Source organism: Nilaparvata lugens, chromosome X, assembly GCF_014356525.2.
Source record: "Nilaparvata lugens isolate BPH chromosome X, ASM1435652v1, whole genome shotgun sequence".
Lineage (NCBI taxonomy): Eukaryota > Metazoa > Arthropoda > Insecta > Hemiptera > Delphacidae > Nilaparvata > Nilaparvata lugens.
Genome location: NC_052518.1, coordinates 92,404,160 through 92,424,968, shown reverse-complemented (window position 1 = coordinate 92,424,968; position 20,809 = coordinate 92,404,160). Strand labels below are relative to the sequence as shown.

Below are 20,809 nucleotides of genomic sequence, written 5' to 3'. Positions count from 1 at the left end.
ATGCCTCAGATTACGCTATTGGAGCAGTATTAACACAGAATGAGAGACCAGTGGCGTTTTTCTCAAGAACTCTTTCCACATCTGAAACTAGGCACTCTGCAGTGGAAAAAGAAGCTTATGCCATTGTGGAATCAATCAGGAAATGGCGACATTACTTACTTGGACGAGAATTTACACTTATCACAGACCAGAAATCAGTTTCATTCATGTTTAGTAATAAACAAACCAGCAAGATTAAGAATGACAAAATCCAACGATGGCGCCTTGAATTGTCAGAATATAAGTTCAATATAATTTATAGAGTTGGAAAAGAGAATATACCAGCAGATACACTATCAAGAGTCTGTGCCACTGTTGGATGCCATACAGATATAAAGAAACTGATAAAAATTCATGAGGACCTGTGTCATCCAGGAGTTACTCGACTCCATCATTGGACCAAAACAAAGAACTTACCATATTCAATAGATGATGTAAAAGAAGTATGTTCCAAATGTATTACATGTTCTGAAATGAAACCACGCTATGCCAAAGGAACTGGCCGCCTTATCAAAGCAACTCGACCATTTGAACGTCTTAATATGGATTTCAAAGGCCCACTACAATCAAGTTCAAGGAACAAGTATATTTTAGTTCTTATAGACGAATATTCCAGATTCCCATTTGCCTTCCCCTGTCCTGACATGACTACTAATACAGTAATAAAACACCTTACATCACTATTCTCTCTTTTTGGTGTACCGTCTTACATACATTCCGATAGAGGAACATCGTTTATGTCATCAGCTTTGAAAAATTTCCTACTATCAAAAGGAATTGCCAGCAGCAGAACATCGCCCTATAATCCAGCCGGTAATGGGCAAGTCGAACGGTACAATGGAGTTATATGGAAAAGTGTGATGCTAGCCCTAAAATCGAGAGGTTTGAACAACAGTCACTGGGAACAAGTTCTCCCCGATGCCCTTAACTCTATTCGTTCCCTATCATGCACAAGCACCAACTGCACACCACATGAGCGGATGTTTTTACATGCAAGAAACTCAAGTAATGGAAAACCATTACCAACCTGGCTATTGACTCCTGGACCAGTATGGTTGAAGAAGATGACAAAAAACTCAAAACAAGAATCGCAAGTTGAAAAAGTTGAATTAATCGAGAGTAACCCTGAATATGCGTTTGTTCGCCACAACGACGGCAGAGAATCGACAGTCTCACTTCGCCAGCTCGCCCCATACCCCACGAGTGCCGATTGATATTAAGGGGGGAAGATTGTGATGATAAAACAGCTGTAATATTTATAATCTGTTATCTCTGTTACTAAGACACATATTTAATGTCGAATAAAGCTCGTGTTGAGTCCAATTCTATTACACTAGGTTTGAAGAAATCACTTCAAAACTTACAGGAGGGAAAGAATTCACAATTATTGATTTGAAGGATGCATATCTACAAATGGAAGTTGATACTTCTGTACAAAAGTATCTCACTATTTCTACTCATAAAGGATTTTTCAGATATTCACGCCTTCCTTTTGGGATAAAAATAGCAACAGCAGCTTTTCAGTGTAAAATGGATCAAATCTTGGCTGGCTTGGAAGGCGTTGCATGTCTTTTAGACGATGTAATAATAACAGCTCCCACAAGAGAAGAACACATTAACAGAGTCAGGGAAGTGTTAAAACGTTTTGAAAACAATGGACTTCGAGTACAAACCACAAAATGTAAATGGTTTGAGGAATCAGTTAACTATTTGGGACACAGAATAGATCAAACAGGTATACACCCCACAACTGAACACATCAAAGCCGCAGAAGATATGCCATCACCGAAAAATGTCAAAGAACTAAGATCCTTCTTGGGATCAATCAACTACTACAGTAAATTTGTTCCACATTTACAATCACTGTGCGTTCCGTTACACAAATTACTTCAAAAAGGAGCAAATTGGCACTGGGATAAAAAACATGAACAAATCGCTACAAAATTGAGACATTTATTAACAACATCAGATACTTTAGCTCATTATGATGAATCACTTCCTCTAATTCTTGCCACAGACGCAAGTGAAGTCGGATTAGGTGCAGCTCTTTTTCACAGATATACTGATGGTACTGAAAGGCCAATTTTGTTCGCATCAAGACAACTTGACAAAGCTGAAAAACGGTACAGTGTGATTGAAAAAGAAGCATTAGGTTTAATTTCCGGAGTAACACGTTTTGAACAGTTCCTCTATGGCGGACACTTTGAGATTCGTACTGATCATAAAGCTTTAGTGAAAGTTTTCGGTGAAAATGACTCTATTCCAAAAGTTGTTTCCAACCGTATTGCTAGATGGGCTTTAATTTTGAGCTCATACGACTACTCAATAAATTATCACAGAGGTGCAGATAATGCAACGTCGGATATGCTATCAAGGTTTCCTTTGGAAAATGTATTGAAGTCAAAAAACGAAAAGTTAGGGGAAAACAATAGAGCACATCTTTTCCACCTTCGATTTCAAGATATACCATTATCAACAAAGAGCTTACAAGAAACAACAAAACATGACACAACACTTGCAAAAGTTACAAACTATCTCCGAAGTGGTTGGACAACAGATACAAATGTAAACAAAGAACTACTACCATATTACAATAAACGAGAAGAACTATCATTTGAAAATGGCATACTCCTCTGGTCGGGTCGTTTAGTCATACCCACAAGATTAAGAACAAAAGTACTACAAATTCTTCATGAAGGTCATCCAGGAACTGTAGCAATGAAAGGAAAAGCACGATTCCAAGTATGGTGGCCTGGACTGGACAAAGATTTAGAGGAACATGTAAAACACTGCACCGCATGTCAAGAAAACAGAAACAGAGATGTTGAGATGCCACTTTTCTCATGGACTCTTCCAACAGAAGTGTGGTCTAGAATCCACATAGATTTCGCAGGACCATTTTTAGGGAAAATGTGGTTAGTCGTTGTAGATGCTAGATCGAAATGGCTCGAAGTAATACCCATGTCAACAACCACAACAAAATCCACGATCAATATATTACAAGATCTATTTTCTAAATTTGGCTACCCAAGAATAATTGTAAGTGACAACGGTCCTCAACTGACTTCGTATGAATTCCAAAATTTCTGCAAAGAACTGAACATAAAACATGCACGTATCACCCCATATCACCCAAAAAGCAATGGATTGGCGGAGCGTTGTGTACGAACGTTCAAAGAACGTATGGGAATTTCAAAAGGAAGTACTGGCACCTTACAAGAAAAACTAAATAAATTTTTATTTGCTCATAGAACATCCCCAAAGAGAGCAACGGGAAAAACACCTGCTTTTATGATGTTCGGTCGCGAGTTACACTGCAAAATAGATCTATTACTACCAGATGTTAACGACAGAGTAGACGAAGAGTTAGTTAGACAAGGGAACAGCAAGCCGAGAGTCAACGCAAAGGTGTTCGGAGAGGGCGATGGCGTATGGGTACTAGACAGATCAGGCAAAGGCTACAAAAAAGGAAAAATCGTTAAAGTAAATGGACCATACTCATACCTAGTGAATGTTGAGGAAACGATGAGAAGATGCCACGCAGATCAACTGCGATATGCAGATTGAACTTAAGAAGAAAGGGGGAAGATGTAGTATACCAGAAACCAGATGTTATGCAAAACAGATGACATAAATCAGTTATAATATTTAATAGTTTGTTGATTGGAATTCACTCGATCCTACATGTTTTAATAGAGATTACACACGTTGAGTATTAATCTTTGAGACTTATTTATTTCTAATATTCTACACCTCGTTCAGCCCTCCACCAGCTTTGTACTCGCACCACAGATCCTCAGACCACATAGAAAGCTGCAAACATGAACATTTCAGCTCATTCTTCAACAGTCAACAGAGGGGGCCTTTTTAAACTGTATCAAATGAAAATTGGTGTTAAACACAACCTCATGGAGTGCTCTATCCAACAAATGTAATTTCAGATTACATGCGACACAGGTTTGATGTCTAGTGAAATCGGACTTTCTAACAAAATTGGTTCATAAATAAAGAAATAATGGCTGTATAAATATAGGGAGTGACTTATCAGACATTCTGTATATTCACTTCACCTAATCGGTCTACTACAATAGTTAGAATAAAAAAAGAGTTCTCGAGTAAAAAAATTTTTAACATTTTCAGTCCACTTTCAACAAATGAGATTCTTTGTTTCTGAAAGGGAAAAATGTGTCATAACGTCGCGATAGATATCCTTTCTCATGACAGAATTGAGTTCACATTCACAAAACGAGTCTGATCACTGTGCATTTATTTTGTCATTTGTTAATATGCAAAATATCATTAGCCACTTGTATTCTATTTGCACAGCTTTGTAATGTCACTATGAAAATAGACAGGCGAGTTCGTTCAACTCGTAAATTACTTCCTTCAGTTGGGAACTTACTAAAAAATCTGGTGTGGCGCACTCACACAACTTTCCTTGCCGTTATGAAAATTGACTACCGGACGCTAGTGCTACCGCGCATCTCAAGTCTACTATTCAAAGATTTGAGCCATCTGGTTACAAGGTAACAAACGAGGTCTGCTATCTCTTCATAGTGAATCATTTAATAGAATCAACAGTTGCCAACAGTTTGCGATTGGATAAACAAATTTTCTAGAAATTCGAGCTTATTTTCAATTTTAGGTGGAAATGTTGCTGAACATTACTTGTAGAGATTTTCATGCTGAATCTTTTCCACTCAAGATTTTTTGTTTAAATTGTATCTGAAGCCTAATAATTGGGAATCTAAAATCAAACTTTGCATACATGGGGCGGAGCTCCTCAAATTTTTACAGATATGGCACTGGTGACAGTTGATAGAGCTCATCAATGACTATTCTAGTTATAAATTTAATCAAAATCGTTGGAGCCGTTTTCGGGAAAATCGCGAAAACCCCTGTTTTTGACAACATTTTCTCCATTCAAGCCGCCATCTTGAATTGCATTTGATCGAAATTGTTCGAGTCGGATCCTTATATTGTAAGGACCTTAAGTTCCAAATTTCAAGTCATTCCGTTAATTGGGAGATGAGATATCGTATTCACAGACTCACATACACTCATACACACACACACACACACACACACACACACACACACACACACACACACACATACAGACCAATACCCAAAAGCCACTTCTTTGGACTCAGGAGACCTTGAAACGTATAGAAATTTAGAAATTGGGATACCTTAATTTTTTTCGGAAAGCAATACTTTCCTTACCTATGGTAATAGGGCAAGGAAAGTAAACCATTCTCAACATTCTCAGTCTTGAAGTTCATAAATCTCATTCATGTCTATAATTTGTTTTCAACAGAAGTACAAAAATCACTATATAAACAAAAAATATTTTATAAAGATATTGAAATGACATGAAATTGCAAAAGTACAAAAATAACTAGGTTATCAAACTAAATGAGGCAAATTATCAAATATATTCGTACTTATTGTTTAAAGTTTCTTCTTAATTTCTTTCACAAAGTTGAGGTTCTTGATACATTACTGTATTAATAAGCATACAGTTGAAGATCATCAAATTGAAAATACAATTCACTGAATTCATTGTCAATATTCTACAATAAGCTATAGGTCAATAATTCATCAATATTCTACTATGAGATACTCCTATTCCACCCCCAAGGTTATCTAATAATTGCGAAGTATTGTTACAATGTGGACTAGCTTCAGTCTGATATGGGTGGGGGTCAGTCAAGAATAGTGTATAGAGGGTTGCCTTGATCTCTTCGAGGCGAAGAGAGTCCAGTTACATTTCCACTTAACTCTTTGACACGGCAAACTTAAGATCCCTACAGGTTTCTAAATCATAGGATAACTCGTACACCCCAAGTGATAAAAGTCGGTAAAAAAAACTACATGGAAAGAAAATCCCCCAGGAAAATCTACCTTCGGGTTGTCGGAAACTTGACTCACAATATTCTACTCAATAAAATACAGAATAGAGAAATATCCCTATAGCAATCCACTATTGACCGAGAAGAGAACGCCGTTTGTTCACTGAACAACTCACTCGACCCCGGGTCTGCTCCTAGCAGAGTAGGGTCACGTAGAAACGGAAGGCAAGGGGGAAGAGAGAGACGCTCCAATAGGAAACTCAGGAAAACATCACGCCACTGTCATGTGACAAGGAATGACTCCACTAATGCTGATGCTAAGGGTGGATTAATGATGACAATATTGCTAATTGCTATAAGAGATCAAGCAGGTAAACAATCATTGCATTCAGAAATTACATGAAGCACGATTCCGTCTCAACCCGGTAGCTGTTTATCGTTGTAGTGATGTGGCTGCTGTTGACTGCAATGTTAGATAAACGGATGCTCAAACTCGTAAACAAGAACTACATATTTCTGGTTTAAAGTATGACGTCAATGGAAAAATGAATACGATGATGATGATCCGCCGGGTTGCTGAGAATGATGATAATGTGTACGCTCGACTCCAAGCCTAATAAAATAAATTCAACTGTCGGCCCTATTCCTCCTCTAAAATAAAGAAAATTATCCGAATTTCATACCAAATAACGATTCTTCTTTCGTCACAAAATTCACTTTGTGACACTACAGTGAGACATATGGTCACATGCTACATGTGAGTGATATATGGCATAAAACCCGAGCATATGCTCATGAGCATGAGCATGGAGTATAAGGTTTTGCTCATGAGCATTAGGTAGAAGCATAAGCATTTGCTCATTTTTAAATGAATAAGCTTTACCTTATACTCTTACCTTATGCTCCTCAACTCTGGAGCAAATGCTCACGTATTTCAATGATTTTTCATCAGCTGGTTTCGCCTTTGTGGCCTTACTTTGTTTTTATAGCTCACGTAAGTGCTAAATATGCAAGTAGGGGACACCGCTTGTGTTTGGTCGTCTGCTCTGTTCTTTATTCATGAATTTAGTTTTAGGTGAGTTGTGTTCTGAATTTTGAAATAATAGCAGAATAAATGTCATCTCTATAATAATCTTCAGCATAATATTATAATCTCAATAGCCCTCTTATAATCGTCTACACTCTCATCTTCTTGAATGCCTATTTCATATTCTGTGATGGCTATCTTTATATTGGTATCTTTTGTATTTATTCTTTTGTATCATGGTTGAATCTAGGAAGAGTTTTATAGTTCTCAACTATTGGGAGTGATCGTTTCTGGTATAGTTTCCCCTTACTCACAAGAATTAGTTGAGCTATTATACTATGAGCAAGAAGAGGTGAAAAGCTGCTCCAGACCAGACTCACCTTTTTTGAAGAATAAGTTTCAAAAGTTGAGCGAATGCTCTAGTTTATTGATGCAATTTTGAGCATATGCTTTAACTATTGAGCAAATGCTCAAACTATTTTCTTGATGAGCATGAGCAAAAGATTTTGCTCACGTTTATTCATAGAACATGGAGCATATGCTTCATATTTTAGAAGTTTAAGCAAATGCTCAACTCTATTCATATGGCCCAATAAGGTGGTCATTGAACATGCTAGGATAATTATGCAGAACATAAACAACTAGTTTGCCAGTGGGCGCAGAAGAGGGATCTCAAGACCAGATATGACACAAATAATATTGAATATAATATTAATAATATCTACTTACTTTATGACAATACACACCGTTTGCCGGATGCTGGAACCCATGACTAGCCTCGGATCCAATTGTTCCAGAAACTTCCATGACACAAGATTCCTGGAAATGAATTGAAATTTACTTCTAGCATAGGTCTGATTGCTTTCAACATGTACATAAAAAGGTGCATACAGACTGGCTTGAACCAAGTCTGTACAAAGTCTGGCTTCGGTAAATCTGTGCGTACAGACTTATGCGCCGGTTGCTGGAACCCATGGCTAGCCTCGGATCCAATTGTTCCAGAAACTTCCATGACACAAGATTTCTGGAAATGAATTGAAATTTACTTAATTTAGCATAGGTCTTATTGCTTTCTACATGTACATGAAAAGTTTCATACAAATTGGCAGGTGTGAAGCCTGGTCCTGACGATAACAGAAGTTGAAGTTGCAATCAGCCTTTGTTGGGTCAGGATCAGGTCACAAAATGTAATCACTGTGAACCAGACCCCCACCCAACAAATGCCAATCGCCAGTCATTCAAAAGCACACCGCTGATGTCCGTCCATTCCATGATATGCACGGCGTTCGTTTGCAGTCTTTTATCAATAAATACTTACACTAACAAAAATATATATCAATAAGCCTAATGCAGCTTATAAGTCTGATTACAGAATTAAATACAATCATGCTCGAAATTTGTGATTTTTGAAATCTCTAACAACATGTAACACATGTAACAAAACGATAATGAAACATTAAATTCATCTGAAGTATCCACAGCTTCAACAAAATATCCAGTTACAATATTACTCCTACAATTCTCATTTTTAGACTCATCGAAAAAAATGGGAGTCAAGTGATGTTAATAATCTACAAAACTGAATCAGCATACCAGTAATCAATCTTTATGGATGGAAAATTCTATATACCCTGGGTGATATTGTATAATATACAAACATATACATGGATAGTCTTACACTTAGATAAACCATCATTAACCATTATACCTGGATTATACTAGAGCCTTACACCATTAAAGGATACCCTACTGGATTACACCAAAACTCTGCAACTCTACAGAGTCTGTGGATGGATCATCAATATAAGATCGGATCTCACTTAAATAATGAGGCAATTCACACCAACATCCATCCATCTGACTGCAGACGGATGGATGACTGTTCGCAGATGGATGTACCTAGCTACATTCTTCAAGCATCCTAGTGGACGTTTTTGATGAAGATCCACTCATGAATAAGCTCGATCGGATTGAATAAAAGCAGAATAATTATGACTTCATCTTCGGGTTCAGCATATTGAAATAAATAATTGGCTCGCGTTTGTTAAAAAAAAAGTGAAAATCTGTGGACGTACAGATATATGTCTGCCCATAGATATCTGGGACTAAAGAGCGCAGAGCTTTGGTGTGTACAACTTTAAGATTATATAGTAGCTGAAATAGGGTGTTATTTGTAATACATGTGCAAATCCATGAGTCCCATTTCGAAGCTGCCTCATTGTGTTGAGTCATTGGCAGTGAGATGCGTGAAATACTACCATGTCACATTCTCATGGGTCACTGATTAAACTTACGTGTCCCAATGAGAATGTAACTAGGCCGGCTATCACAGACTGCTGTTGAGTGAAGTGAATTCATCTGAAGTGTCCACAGCTTCAACAAAATATTCAGTTACAATATTACCCCTACAATTCTCATTTTCAAACTCATCAACAAAAATATTAGTTGATAATCTACAAAACTGATTATTTCTGTATACCCTAAGTGATATTGTATAATATGGAAACATATACTTGAATTGTCTTACACTTTGATAAACAATCATCAACTATTATACCTGGATTATACTGGAGACTTATACCATGGATACCCCACTGGATTACACCAAAGCTCAGCATCTCTCACAGAGTCTGTTGATGGATTTTCAAAATAAGATTGGTTCTCACTAAGGCTGTTCAGTACACCTTTTTATTTCTACTCTAATTGGTTAATCTTTTTCGATATAATTGTTAAGATCATTATAAGAGTAAGAAAAAGTGGCAACTGAAATTTTTAAGTGGTCCAATATAAGGGAGTTCTCATGGGTCACTGATTAAACTTACGTGCCCCAATCAGAATGTAACTAGTCCGGCTATCACAGACTGTTGTGTAATATACAATATTACTCCTACAATTCTCATTTTCAAACTCATCAAAAAACATGATAGTTAAGTGATGTTGATAATCTAGAAAAATGAAATAGCATACCAGTAATCAATCTTTAGGGATTATTTATACTATCTGAATGTCCAATGAAATCTATCAGTCTCAAGAGATCCAGTTGCAATAATTGAAATGTTCCTAAGCTGGAAGAAGTCATGCAATATTTCGAGCTGAAGCAATAATTTGTTCTTCAGTTACAATATAGTCTACAACTTTTCAGAATTCAGAGAATATTGCAATTTCGTATGCAGCTAAAAATTTCAATGAATAAACTCTCAGTACCTCAGAAGACAATTGATATTACCAGTTTCAGTTTCAATAACTTCATGAAATCTTCAAACTCCGAACAATGAAATCTATAATTAATTTCATAAACCAAATATACAAATCTTGAGCAACTATTTCTATTCAAATTATTGAATCAACTATCCAACTATCTCAATTATGCAGAGGACCTAATAAGTCTCACTCATCTTGAAAGGTTTTTAAACTCTTGGTTCACTACAGATTGTACAAGCCGTACATGCCTTGGTACAGTAGCCTACAGTTTGTTCATTTATTAATTACAATGTGTACAAATACTTAACATGAGGAAAGGCACAACAGGCTCAGGCCCAAAACTGTCCCATTTCCAATTTATATCATACTGTCCGAATAAAATTGTATGTTATGTCACTTCCACTTTTCATAATACAATGTACGCTCTTCAAAACATAGATAAACGAGAAAATTTTGAATCAAATCGATACTATTTGTACAGAAGTGTCCACAGCTTCAAAAAAATATCCAGTTACAATATTACTCTTACAATTCTCATTTTTAAACTCATCGAAAAACATGTTAGTCAAGTGATGTTGATAATCTACAAAACTGAAATAGCATACCAGTAATCAATCTTTAGGGATTATTTCTATATACTCCAAGTGATATTGTATAATATACAAACATATACATGGATTCTCTTACACTTATACCATCATTAACTATTATTATACCTGGATTATACTAGAGACTTACACCATTAATGGATACCCTACTGGATTACACCAAAGCTCTGCAACTCTGCATAGTCTGTGGATGGATTATCAATATAAGATCGGTTCTCACTTAAATAATGAGGCAATTCACACCAACATCCATCCATCTGACTGCAGACGTTACAAGAAGGCTCTGCTCGCAGACGGATATTGTGGAATCGAGCTAAATTTCAAGGCATCCTAGTAGACATTCTTGATAAAGATCCCCTCATCAATAAGCTCGATCGATAGAATAGAAGAAGAATAAAATTATGACTAAAGCTTTGGGTTCAGTGTCTTGAAATAAATAATTTGGCTTGCGTTTGCGAAAAAAAGTGAAAATCTGTAAATGTACAGATATTTATCTGTCCATAGATATCTGGGACTGCAGAGCGCAGAGCTATGGTGAGCTTTAAGATTATACAGTAGCTGAATTGGGGTGTTATTTGTAATACATGTGCAGATCCATGAGTCCCATTTCAAAGTTACCTCATTTGGTTGAGTCTTTGGCAGTAAGATGCGTGAAATACGACCATGTGACATTCTCATGAGTCACTCATTAAACTTACGTGCAACTATGAGAATGTATCAAAGGCCGGCTATCACAGACTGTTGTTAAGTGAAGTCTTCAAATCATATACAATCAAAATCATGCTCTCATGGGTCACTCATAAAAATAGCAAGACCAAAAAAGGCATGACTCAATACAATCATGCTTGAAATTTGTGAATTTTGAAATCTCTAACAACATGTAACACATGTAACAAATCAATAATGGAAAAGTAAATTTATCGGAAGTGTCCACAGCTTCAACGAAATATCCAGTTACAATATTACTCCTACAATTCTCATTTTTATTCTTATCAAAAAACATGTTAGTTAAGTGAAGATAATAATCTACAAAACTGAAATAGCATATCAGTAATTAATCTTTAAGGATTATTTCTACCATCTAAATGTCCCAATAAACTTGATAAGTCTCAAGAGATCCAGTTGCAATAATTGAAATGTCCCTATGCTGGAAGAAGTCATGCAATACTTCGAGCCAAAGCAATAATTTATTCTTCAGTTACTATATAGTCTACAACTTTTTAGAATACAGAGAATATTGTATTTTCGTATGAGGCTGAAAATTTAAATTCATAAACTCTCAAATATTTGTTTTTATACATAATTATTGAAGCATTCTGAGATCAGCTAGCTGGATATTGTTGCTTCAAAGTTGTTAGTGTATTTTAGTTAGTTTTGCTTTAAAAGTTCAGTTCTGCACACTTCTATTTTGCATAATAATGCCATCATCGGATAGTGCTGATGATGCTTCATTAGAAAATAGTGTAGGCCGGAAGAGGAAAAGTGCACCATCTACATGGAAACTAACATTCAAAAAGCTGCAACATGTAGTGAAGAAGAATATCAGACCATCAGTTGCAATGTAGTTCCTGCCAAAACGACTGGACCTCATTGCAGGTATTGCATTGCATTCATTAGTTCACTGTTTAAAATTGATTTTCATTAATTTATTGCTAAAATCTATCCATTCATCACAAATTGAACTGATTGGAATCTACAATCTCAATAATCTACATAGGCATGTGAAAATTTACCTGCTGGTGCTGGGAGGGGGGCTGGGGTATTGCACCACACGCCAGAATCTTGGAATGTATATTTTTAAAATTTTCTATCAACTGTTAACTGAATGACTGTGTCTTGAAAACCAATTTTTCTGATATCTCTACTAATTTTCTCCAATCTATATTCTTTCAAATCTTTGATGAATTTCTATATTGTCTCTTCTTCTCTTAAAATATATGGAGAGCAATGAATTGTGTGAAATTAATAACTGTTACAATTGACATTTTTAAAGCATGCGAATCTCTCAAATAAGAGTGAGTTCATGAAGAAATGAGCTAGTTTTGATATGAGAAAACTCTTCTCCACACAATATTTCTCATTCTCTTCTTCTTGTATTTCCAGGTGTCGCAGACTGAGATGTTTTGAGAATGTCTCAGATGATGATGCAGTTGATCTACTGAAACGCCTGCATGACCTACCACTAAAAACGAACAGGATTTGTTGATGCAAACTCTTATCGAGGTTTAAGGATGTGGCCCGGCGTCGCTCTCGGAAGGCAGAAGGTGCAAGTACTCAGTAATTATTGGCAACAAAAAAAAGAGGTATGCTACAAAGCATTCTTGACCTTCTATGCGATTTCTGATAAGCGTGTGGAAAGGATAAGAAAGCTTGCTGTGAATGGCAAAAATTCTGTTTACAAAAGAGGAAAACAAGCCAGTTCCAATACTCTTTCAACCGATGTCAGGGAAAAAATTAGAAACTATATTCTTAGTTTTCCTGTGAAATATACTAAGTATAGCGGGAAAACAAAGTATACCTAGACTCAAGATTATCTGTCAAGGCAATGTACAATCTTTTTAAAGAGAAATATCCTCAAATCAAATCAATTTTTCATTAAGTTCTTCAATGATAACTTCTCTCTATCTTTTGGTAGACCACAAGTTGGCAGCTGCTGTACATGTGAGGAATTGATTTTAAAAATTAAGAGTCCTCACAAGAATGATGCAGCAAAGAGGTGTGCAGCAGCAGAGCTCATGCATGATTCATAGAAGAAGAGCAAAGAAATTCTACAATGAATGAAAAAGAGGACAATCATGTGAGACTCAGCCTAATGTTTTGTCTATCTGTATGTACTACATGCAGAATATACACCTGCCTAAGATTCCAGTCCAAGAGACAACTCACAGTAAATTTACTGTGCATTCATGATAAAAAAAACACTGCGATGATTTTTTTTATATCACGAAGGTACTGCCAACAAGGGGCCAAATAGTGCTCACTTCTAATGAAGTATTTGGAGGACATTCCTCCCGGAGTTAGAGAATTGGGATTATTTTCTGACAATTGTTCTGGTCAGAACAAAAAACATGCATTGGCAAAATTGCTATTAGCATTAACAGATTATTACAAATTATTGAATCAACTATCCAACCATCTCAATTATGCAAAGGACCTGAAAAGTCTCACTCATCTTGAAAGGTTTTCAAACTCTTGGTACAGTACAGATTGTACAGGCCGTACCTTGGTACAGTAGCCTACAGTTTGTTTATTTATTAATCACACTGTGTACAAATATTCAACATGGGGAAAGGCACAACAAACTCAAGCCAAAAAACTGTCCCATTTCCAATTCATACTACAGTATATACTGTCTGAATCGAAATGTAGGTTATGTCACTTTCATTTTTCAAAATACAATGTAGGCTACACTCTGCAAAACTTTGATGAACGAGAAAATTTTTAATCAAATAGATACTATTTGTACAGAACAGTAGAGTACTTTCAATTGCTCCATTCTTATTTCACGAGACCCAATGAGTAAGAGACGACAGAGCAATGATGTCATTCCTACTTTGATTGAAATTTTGTGTTTAATGGATCTGAAATTCGTTGAGAACCAAGACTTCATGTTATTTGTTGTAAAGTTGAATTAAGAATTACTATATTATGCGATCTATTTCAATGTAACGATATTCAAATCAATATAATCATGATATATTCGAATGCCATTTAAGGAATTGAATTTCAATGTAATATATTTTCAAAACTTCAACTGAGTTGTGGTCGATGTTGAAGCTTGAAAATGTGACCTGTGTGGTCACGAAACCATGGTCGTGTACCAAATTAAAGTGTAGAAAACTGACAACATCTATGTGTTTTTATTTCATAATATATTTTCATTTTGACTGACTGAACAATGTACAGAGTGTCTGATAAGCCACTCCCTATTTTCAAACAGCTATAATTACTTCAATTATAAACTAATTTATTAGAACTACATTTGTTAGATAGAGCACTCCTTGAGGTTGTGTTTAACAACATTTTCATTCGCTTCAGTTTAAAAATGCCCCCTCTCTTGACTGTGCAAGAACGAGTCGAAATCGTTATGTGGTCTGAGGATCTGTGGTGCGAGTACAAAGATGATAGAGGGCTGAACGAAGGATCCATGCAATACTGGATGCAAAAACATTGAGATCTTTCTTAAGAAACGTTGCAACAGAGTAATGTGGAAGACCACTTTCACAAGATCCTCAACACAGTGATTTCTTAGGCCTCCTCATGAACATTTCAAGAACTCTGTCAACATTCTCTGCTGTCTTTGATGTTGATGGTTTTCCTGATCGACTTGCATTTGCGACACTCCCAGTTGTTAGTAATTTGGAATGGGAATTTTCAACAGTTTTTGCTTCCAGTTTTGCATGGATCCCTCGTTCAGCCCTCCACCAGCTTTGTACTCGCACCACAGATCCTCAGACCACATAAAAAGCTGCAAACATGTACATTTCGGCTCATTCTTCAACAGTCAACAGAGGGGGCCTTTTTGAACTGTATTAAATAAAAATTGCCTCAAACATAACCTCAAGGAGTGCTCTATCTAACAAATGTAATTCTAACAAAATTGGTTCATAAATAAAGAAATTATATCTGTATAAAAATAGGGAGTGACTTATCAGACATTCTGTGTATTCACTTCACCTAGTCGGTCTACTACAATAGTTAGAAAGAAATGAAAATTCTCAAGTAAAATTTTTTAAAACTATTTCAGTCCACTTTCAACAAATGAGATTCTATGTTTCTGAAAGGGAAAAATGTGTCATAACGTCGCGATAGATATCCTTTCTCATGACAGGATTGAGTTCATATTCACAAAACAAAAAAAGTCTGATCACTGTGCATTTTTTTGCCATGTTAATATGCAAAATACCATTAGCCACTTGTAATTTATTTGAACAGCTTTGTAATGTCACTATAAAAACAGACAGGCGAGTTCGTTCAACTCGTAAATTACTTCTTTCAGTTGGGAACTTACTAAAAAATCTGGTGTGGCGCACTCACACAACTTTCCTTGCCGTTATGAAAATTGATCACCTGACGCTAGTGCTCCCGCGCATCTCAAGTCTACTATTCAAAGATTTGAGCCATCTGGTGACAGGGTAATAACGCTGTAAACACACGAGGTCTGCTATCTCTTCATAGTAAATCATTTAATAGAATCAACAGTTGCCAACAGTTTGCAATTGGATAAACAAATTTTCTCGAATTTCGAGCTTATTTTCAATTTTAGGTGGAGATGTTGCTGAACATTACTTGTAGAGATTTCCATGCTGAATCTTTTCCACTGAAATTTTTTTGTTTAAATTGTATTTGAAGCCTGATAATTGGGAATCTAAAATCAAACTTTGCATACATGGGGCGGAGCTCCTGAAATTTTTACAGATATGGGACTGGTGACAGTTGATAGAGCTCATCAATGACTATTCTAGTTATAAATTTAATCAAAATCGTTGGAGCCGTTTTCGAGAAAATCGCGAAAACCCCTGTTTTTGAAAACATTTTCTCCATTTAAGCCGCCATCTTGAATTGAATTTGATCGAAATTGTTTGTGTCGGATCCTTATATTGTAAGGACCTTAGGTTCCAAATTTCAAGTCGGTCTTGCTCTCATGGGTCTCTCATGAAAATTACATGACCCAGAAAGAACAATACGCAGGCCAGACATCGAAGAATGTTGTAGACTGTAGAATCCAAATGATATATGACCAGAGTCTCTTCCCAAATTCTTTTTCTTGCTCATGCATGATCGCTTGTGCACTTGCACAAATGTGCATCCAATGTGATGATACACTAAGAATTTTATGGTAACACGTGAATACTTGTTGTTAGAACTAGCACATGATTATTCAACACTGAATTTTTGCACTAGCTGGAACTAATGGCACGTTGCTAGTCACTGAATTTTAGTTTCTATTCAATCGACCCATTATTCTATGACCTAGTGAGTATTATTAATATACTAAATGAAAGCAATTTGCTATTTTGAAAAACACCAATCAAATAAAACAATTCGAGGAACTAGTTTCGGTAGTAACCATTATCAATCTCTAGTGAACTATCAGGTAATGAATGGGAACATAGGGAAAAACTCCTGGTTCTTGTAAAGGACACAGGTATTGTTTTGCCTAACTAGCATACTACCTGGAACTCAAAAAGCTTCGGTTGATGAGTGGGGTTCTTTGAGCCTTTGGATCCTTGAATCCGTCCCTTCAAAAATAATAATAATAATAATAATAGTCTCGGCCAATGACAGTCGAGCTTAACCTTCATTAGTCAACAGCTAATAGCCGATTGTATGGTTTCAGTCATACTATATCTTCTGCTGCTCAATGTTTGGCTCTAAGCTTACTGGAGATTGATATTTCTGTATGTAACAAATGAAACTACTATCTCACTCCAAATGTTATAATAAATAGATATGGTATTGACAATATCAAGTAGTTTTTTATAGTTACTTTTTTAATCTAATGTCTGGTAACTCTGGTATTTCTAGGATGTTTGTTAAGCATCATTTATCTTTTATACAAATGGCTCTTACAAGAGAAATTTGATATTCATTAAATACATCTTACATTGCCAGGTCTGACAAGAAAGACCTATGGCAAACACTTTAAAAATTGAACAATACAAAAAACACTTCTAAATTAATTAAATAGATAAAATACATTAAATGATGAGAAATATATGTGAAAATTCATATAAATGATGAAGTTAATGTAATAATTAGATGGGATTTATGGGATGTGGAAAATAAGACAGGTACAAGTAAGGGCTAGGTGGGGGGTTAAGGATGCAAATTATAGAGGATTAGGGATATAAGTAAAAGGAACCCAGATTTTCGGTGGGGTTCTACCACTCTAGCACCTTGAGTGGTTGGGACGCTAGGACTGCTATTCTAGACCGGCAGCACCTCGGCCAAGAGAGAGAGATTGAGAGGGTAACGATTGGGTGAGGAAGTGATTAAGAAAGGAGGGGGAAGTAGTAGTGTGGAAATGTAGGAGAAAATGATTGATGGGGTGGGAAAGAATCAGTGGGAGAGAAAAGGGAGAAGAAGGAGGGGTAAGATCAAGAGAGGAGATGAAGAATTAGGGTAAAAGGAGAGAGAGTGAGAGAGAAAGGACCACCCCAGGTGGAAGAGATTGGAAGTGGTAGATTGTGAAGGGAGGAAGACCTAAGGAAGTTGCAGGGGGATGAAGGGTGGAAATGAATTGATGGGGCGAGGAAGAAGTAGAAGGTGAGAAAGAAATGAATGAAGAGGTGGGAGAGATGTCGAGAAAGAGATGATGAAGAAGAGGAAGGCAGAAACGATGAGGCAAGGGAGTGACAGGGGAAAAAAGTAGTATGATGGGAAAGGAGGGGATGAAAGATAAGGTATGGGAGTGGCAGGAGGGAAAGAAAGAGGGGAAGAAAGCATGGGACAATGTGACAGGGGAAGGAAATAGAATGGAGGAAAAGGAAGGATGAAGCAACTGAGTGGCAGTGTGGAAGAAGGAATAGTGTGAAAGAACAGGATTAAAGAGCAGTGCGAGAAGGAAAATAGTGGAAGAAAACAAAAAAAGGCGTATGGAAGATGAAAGATGTAATGTGGAAGGAAAAGAAAGATAAGGAGCGATAAACAGGTGAGAAGTAGGGTGAAAGAAAAGGAATGATAAAGCGGAGAAGTAGGTTGAGAGGTATGTAGATATTTTACCAATCCTGGGCCACTTTGCGCCAGAATTTTCATGGGGTCAAAGGTCAAGGTCAAGAAGAAAATGACGTATGAGCCTGAAGAAGAAGTACTGAAGTGCAAAAGGGAGGAGAGAAAGAAAGGATGAGGCAGGGAAGAAGAAGTAGAGCGGAAGGAAAGGGGTAAGAAGAAATATGAGGCTGGGAAAAGGAAGAAGTAATGTAAAAGGGAAGGAAGGATAAAATGGTGAAGAAGATTGTAAAAGACTCATAAGAACCATTTGTATCAAAGATAAGTGATGCATAACAAACCTCCTATAGAAATAGGAAAGTTTTTTATAGATATATACCACAACATTAACATAATTTTATACAATTGAATAAGAACACAATAATTGATTCATCTTCCTAATTATAAAAGCTTTATATTCTTGAGTTTCTATACTCCATAAATGTATTATTGAAAATTATATCTTCAGTCTGAACAGACTATACAGAGTGAATCATATGTATGGGAACTCTTCAATGAGTTGAAGACTGTTGTATAATACAATACTGTAACCTTCAGAATAAGTTATCGGTCAAATACTCCACCTTTGACATACAACTGAATTTTAACCCCTTATAAGGGGGTGACTTAGGGGTTGTAACTCGAATATTTCAAATGTAAACACCCATTGTGTGGTACATTACTTTGAAGGTCTTTTTGAAACAAGAAAGATGGCATCAATTAAAATGTTCTATGATACTTGTATCCAGAATGGCATCTTATTGAATTTTTAGTTTTTAAGGAAATGAGGAGTTTTAACTCAAATATTTCAAATGTCACAACCATTGTGTGACACATCATTTTAAAGACCTTCTCAAAACCAGAAAGATGACATCAATGGAAATGTTCTATGATACTTTTATCAAAATGGCGGCCGATTGAACTTTTCAATCATTTCTTTAAAAATTAAAACTTCAATCAGCCGCCATTTTGGATAAAAGTATCATAGAACATTTTCATTGATTTCATCTTTCTCGTCATCGGAAGGCCTTTAAAATGATGTACCACACAATAGGTGTTCACATTTTAAATATTCGAGTTACAACCCGTAAGTCAACCCCTTATTAGGGGTTTAAATTCAGTTGTACGTCAAAGGTGGAGTATTTGACCAATAACTTATCCTGAAAGTTACAGAATTACAGTCTTCAACTTATTGAAGGGTTCCCATACATATGACTAAATCTGTATAATTTATATAACATCTAGTGAAAATCATTCTTGTGAAAGATATTTTTGCTGGTGTTGTGGATTTTGAAGCTGAGTTTCTATTTGGCTTGGAAATGTCCAATATCATCACGAAACATGTCGCCACCATAAAACGTGAATTGATATTCTTAATTTTCCTATGAAGCATGAATATTGAAACTGAAATTGGCAAAATATGCTATTTGATATTAATAATATAGTATGAACATTGGCAGTGTTGTTTTAACAACCTTAACAGTTGTGAATACCCCAAATAATATTGAGTTGCAAGAATGGAATATCTTCATAAAAGTTTCGGGAGACTATATCAAACTATTTTGATACCAAGGAAACCGAACGAAATACAATCACACATTGTATTGTTAAATTCTACACAGATTTATTTAGTACTGGACCATGATTTCGTGACTACACAGGTCACATTAATTTTTCAAGCTGACTAAAGCTAAAAGGTTTTAGGGTAAACATTGAATATGAATTGGTAGGTATATGTTAGCCAACATAACTCTATACATTTGGTATGGAGAAAAAGTAATTGGTAATTTTCAATTGTTTATTGGAGTTTTACATTTAAACTTAGAGGCTAGATTTATTAATCAATGTAACATTTTCATGATTTATTCAAACTCTCATAATATAGGTTATATTTAGCATCTTCTTTTGAATGACAACAAACCACTTGTCACCCTTGTCAGCTGGTCCTCAACTTAGACTTAGGTTTATAGACTAATTTCATAGATTATATTATATTCAATTAATTAATATATTTTATACAGTATTTGTAACAGTAAATTAGAAATTTCCAATTACTATTTCTTTAAAACAAATGTTTAGTAAGTTATTTTACTCAAATTATGTTGCCTAACATGTATGTACCAATTCATATTCAATGTTTACCTGAAAATGTGACCTGTGTGGTCACGAAACCATGGTCCTGTGCCAAATAAAACTGTGTAGAATTTGACAATATATGTGTATTTCTATTTAATTATGGAACGGTTCTACAACATTGACAGTGTGACTCAATCGAAACCAAACGAAACAATAAAAAACATAAAAAACTTGAAATAATATAGACAGTTTTCTAAGTGAATAATTCATAAAAGAGTTAATGGGACAAACCA

At 35.8% G+C, this 20,809-nt stretch overlaps 1 protein-coding gene across 1 annotated transcript in view; it reads right to left on the bottom strand.

The window, feature by feature from the left end:
* Positions 1-3,284: 3,284 nt before the first annotated feature.
* LOC120354691 overlaps positions 3,285-20,809 on the bottom strand; it is a 129,087-nt gene continuing 111,562 nt past the window's right edge. Inside the window, exons 6-7 of the mRNA XM_039442108.1 lie at positions 7,651-7,740; positions 3,285-3,497 (exon numbers count right to left, since the gene is read on the bottom strand). Of these exons, the coding sequence (XP_039298042.1) occupies positions 3,285-3,497; positions 7,651-7,740 (303 nt within the window). The remainder of the gene's footprint in view (positions 3,498-7,650; positions 7,741-20,809) is intronic.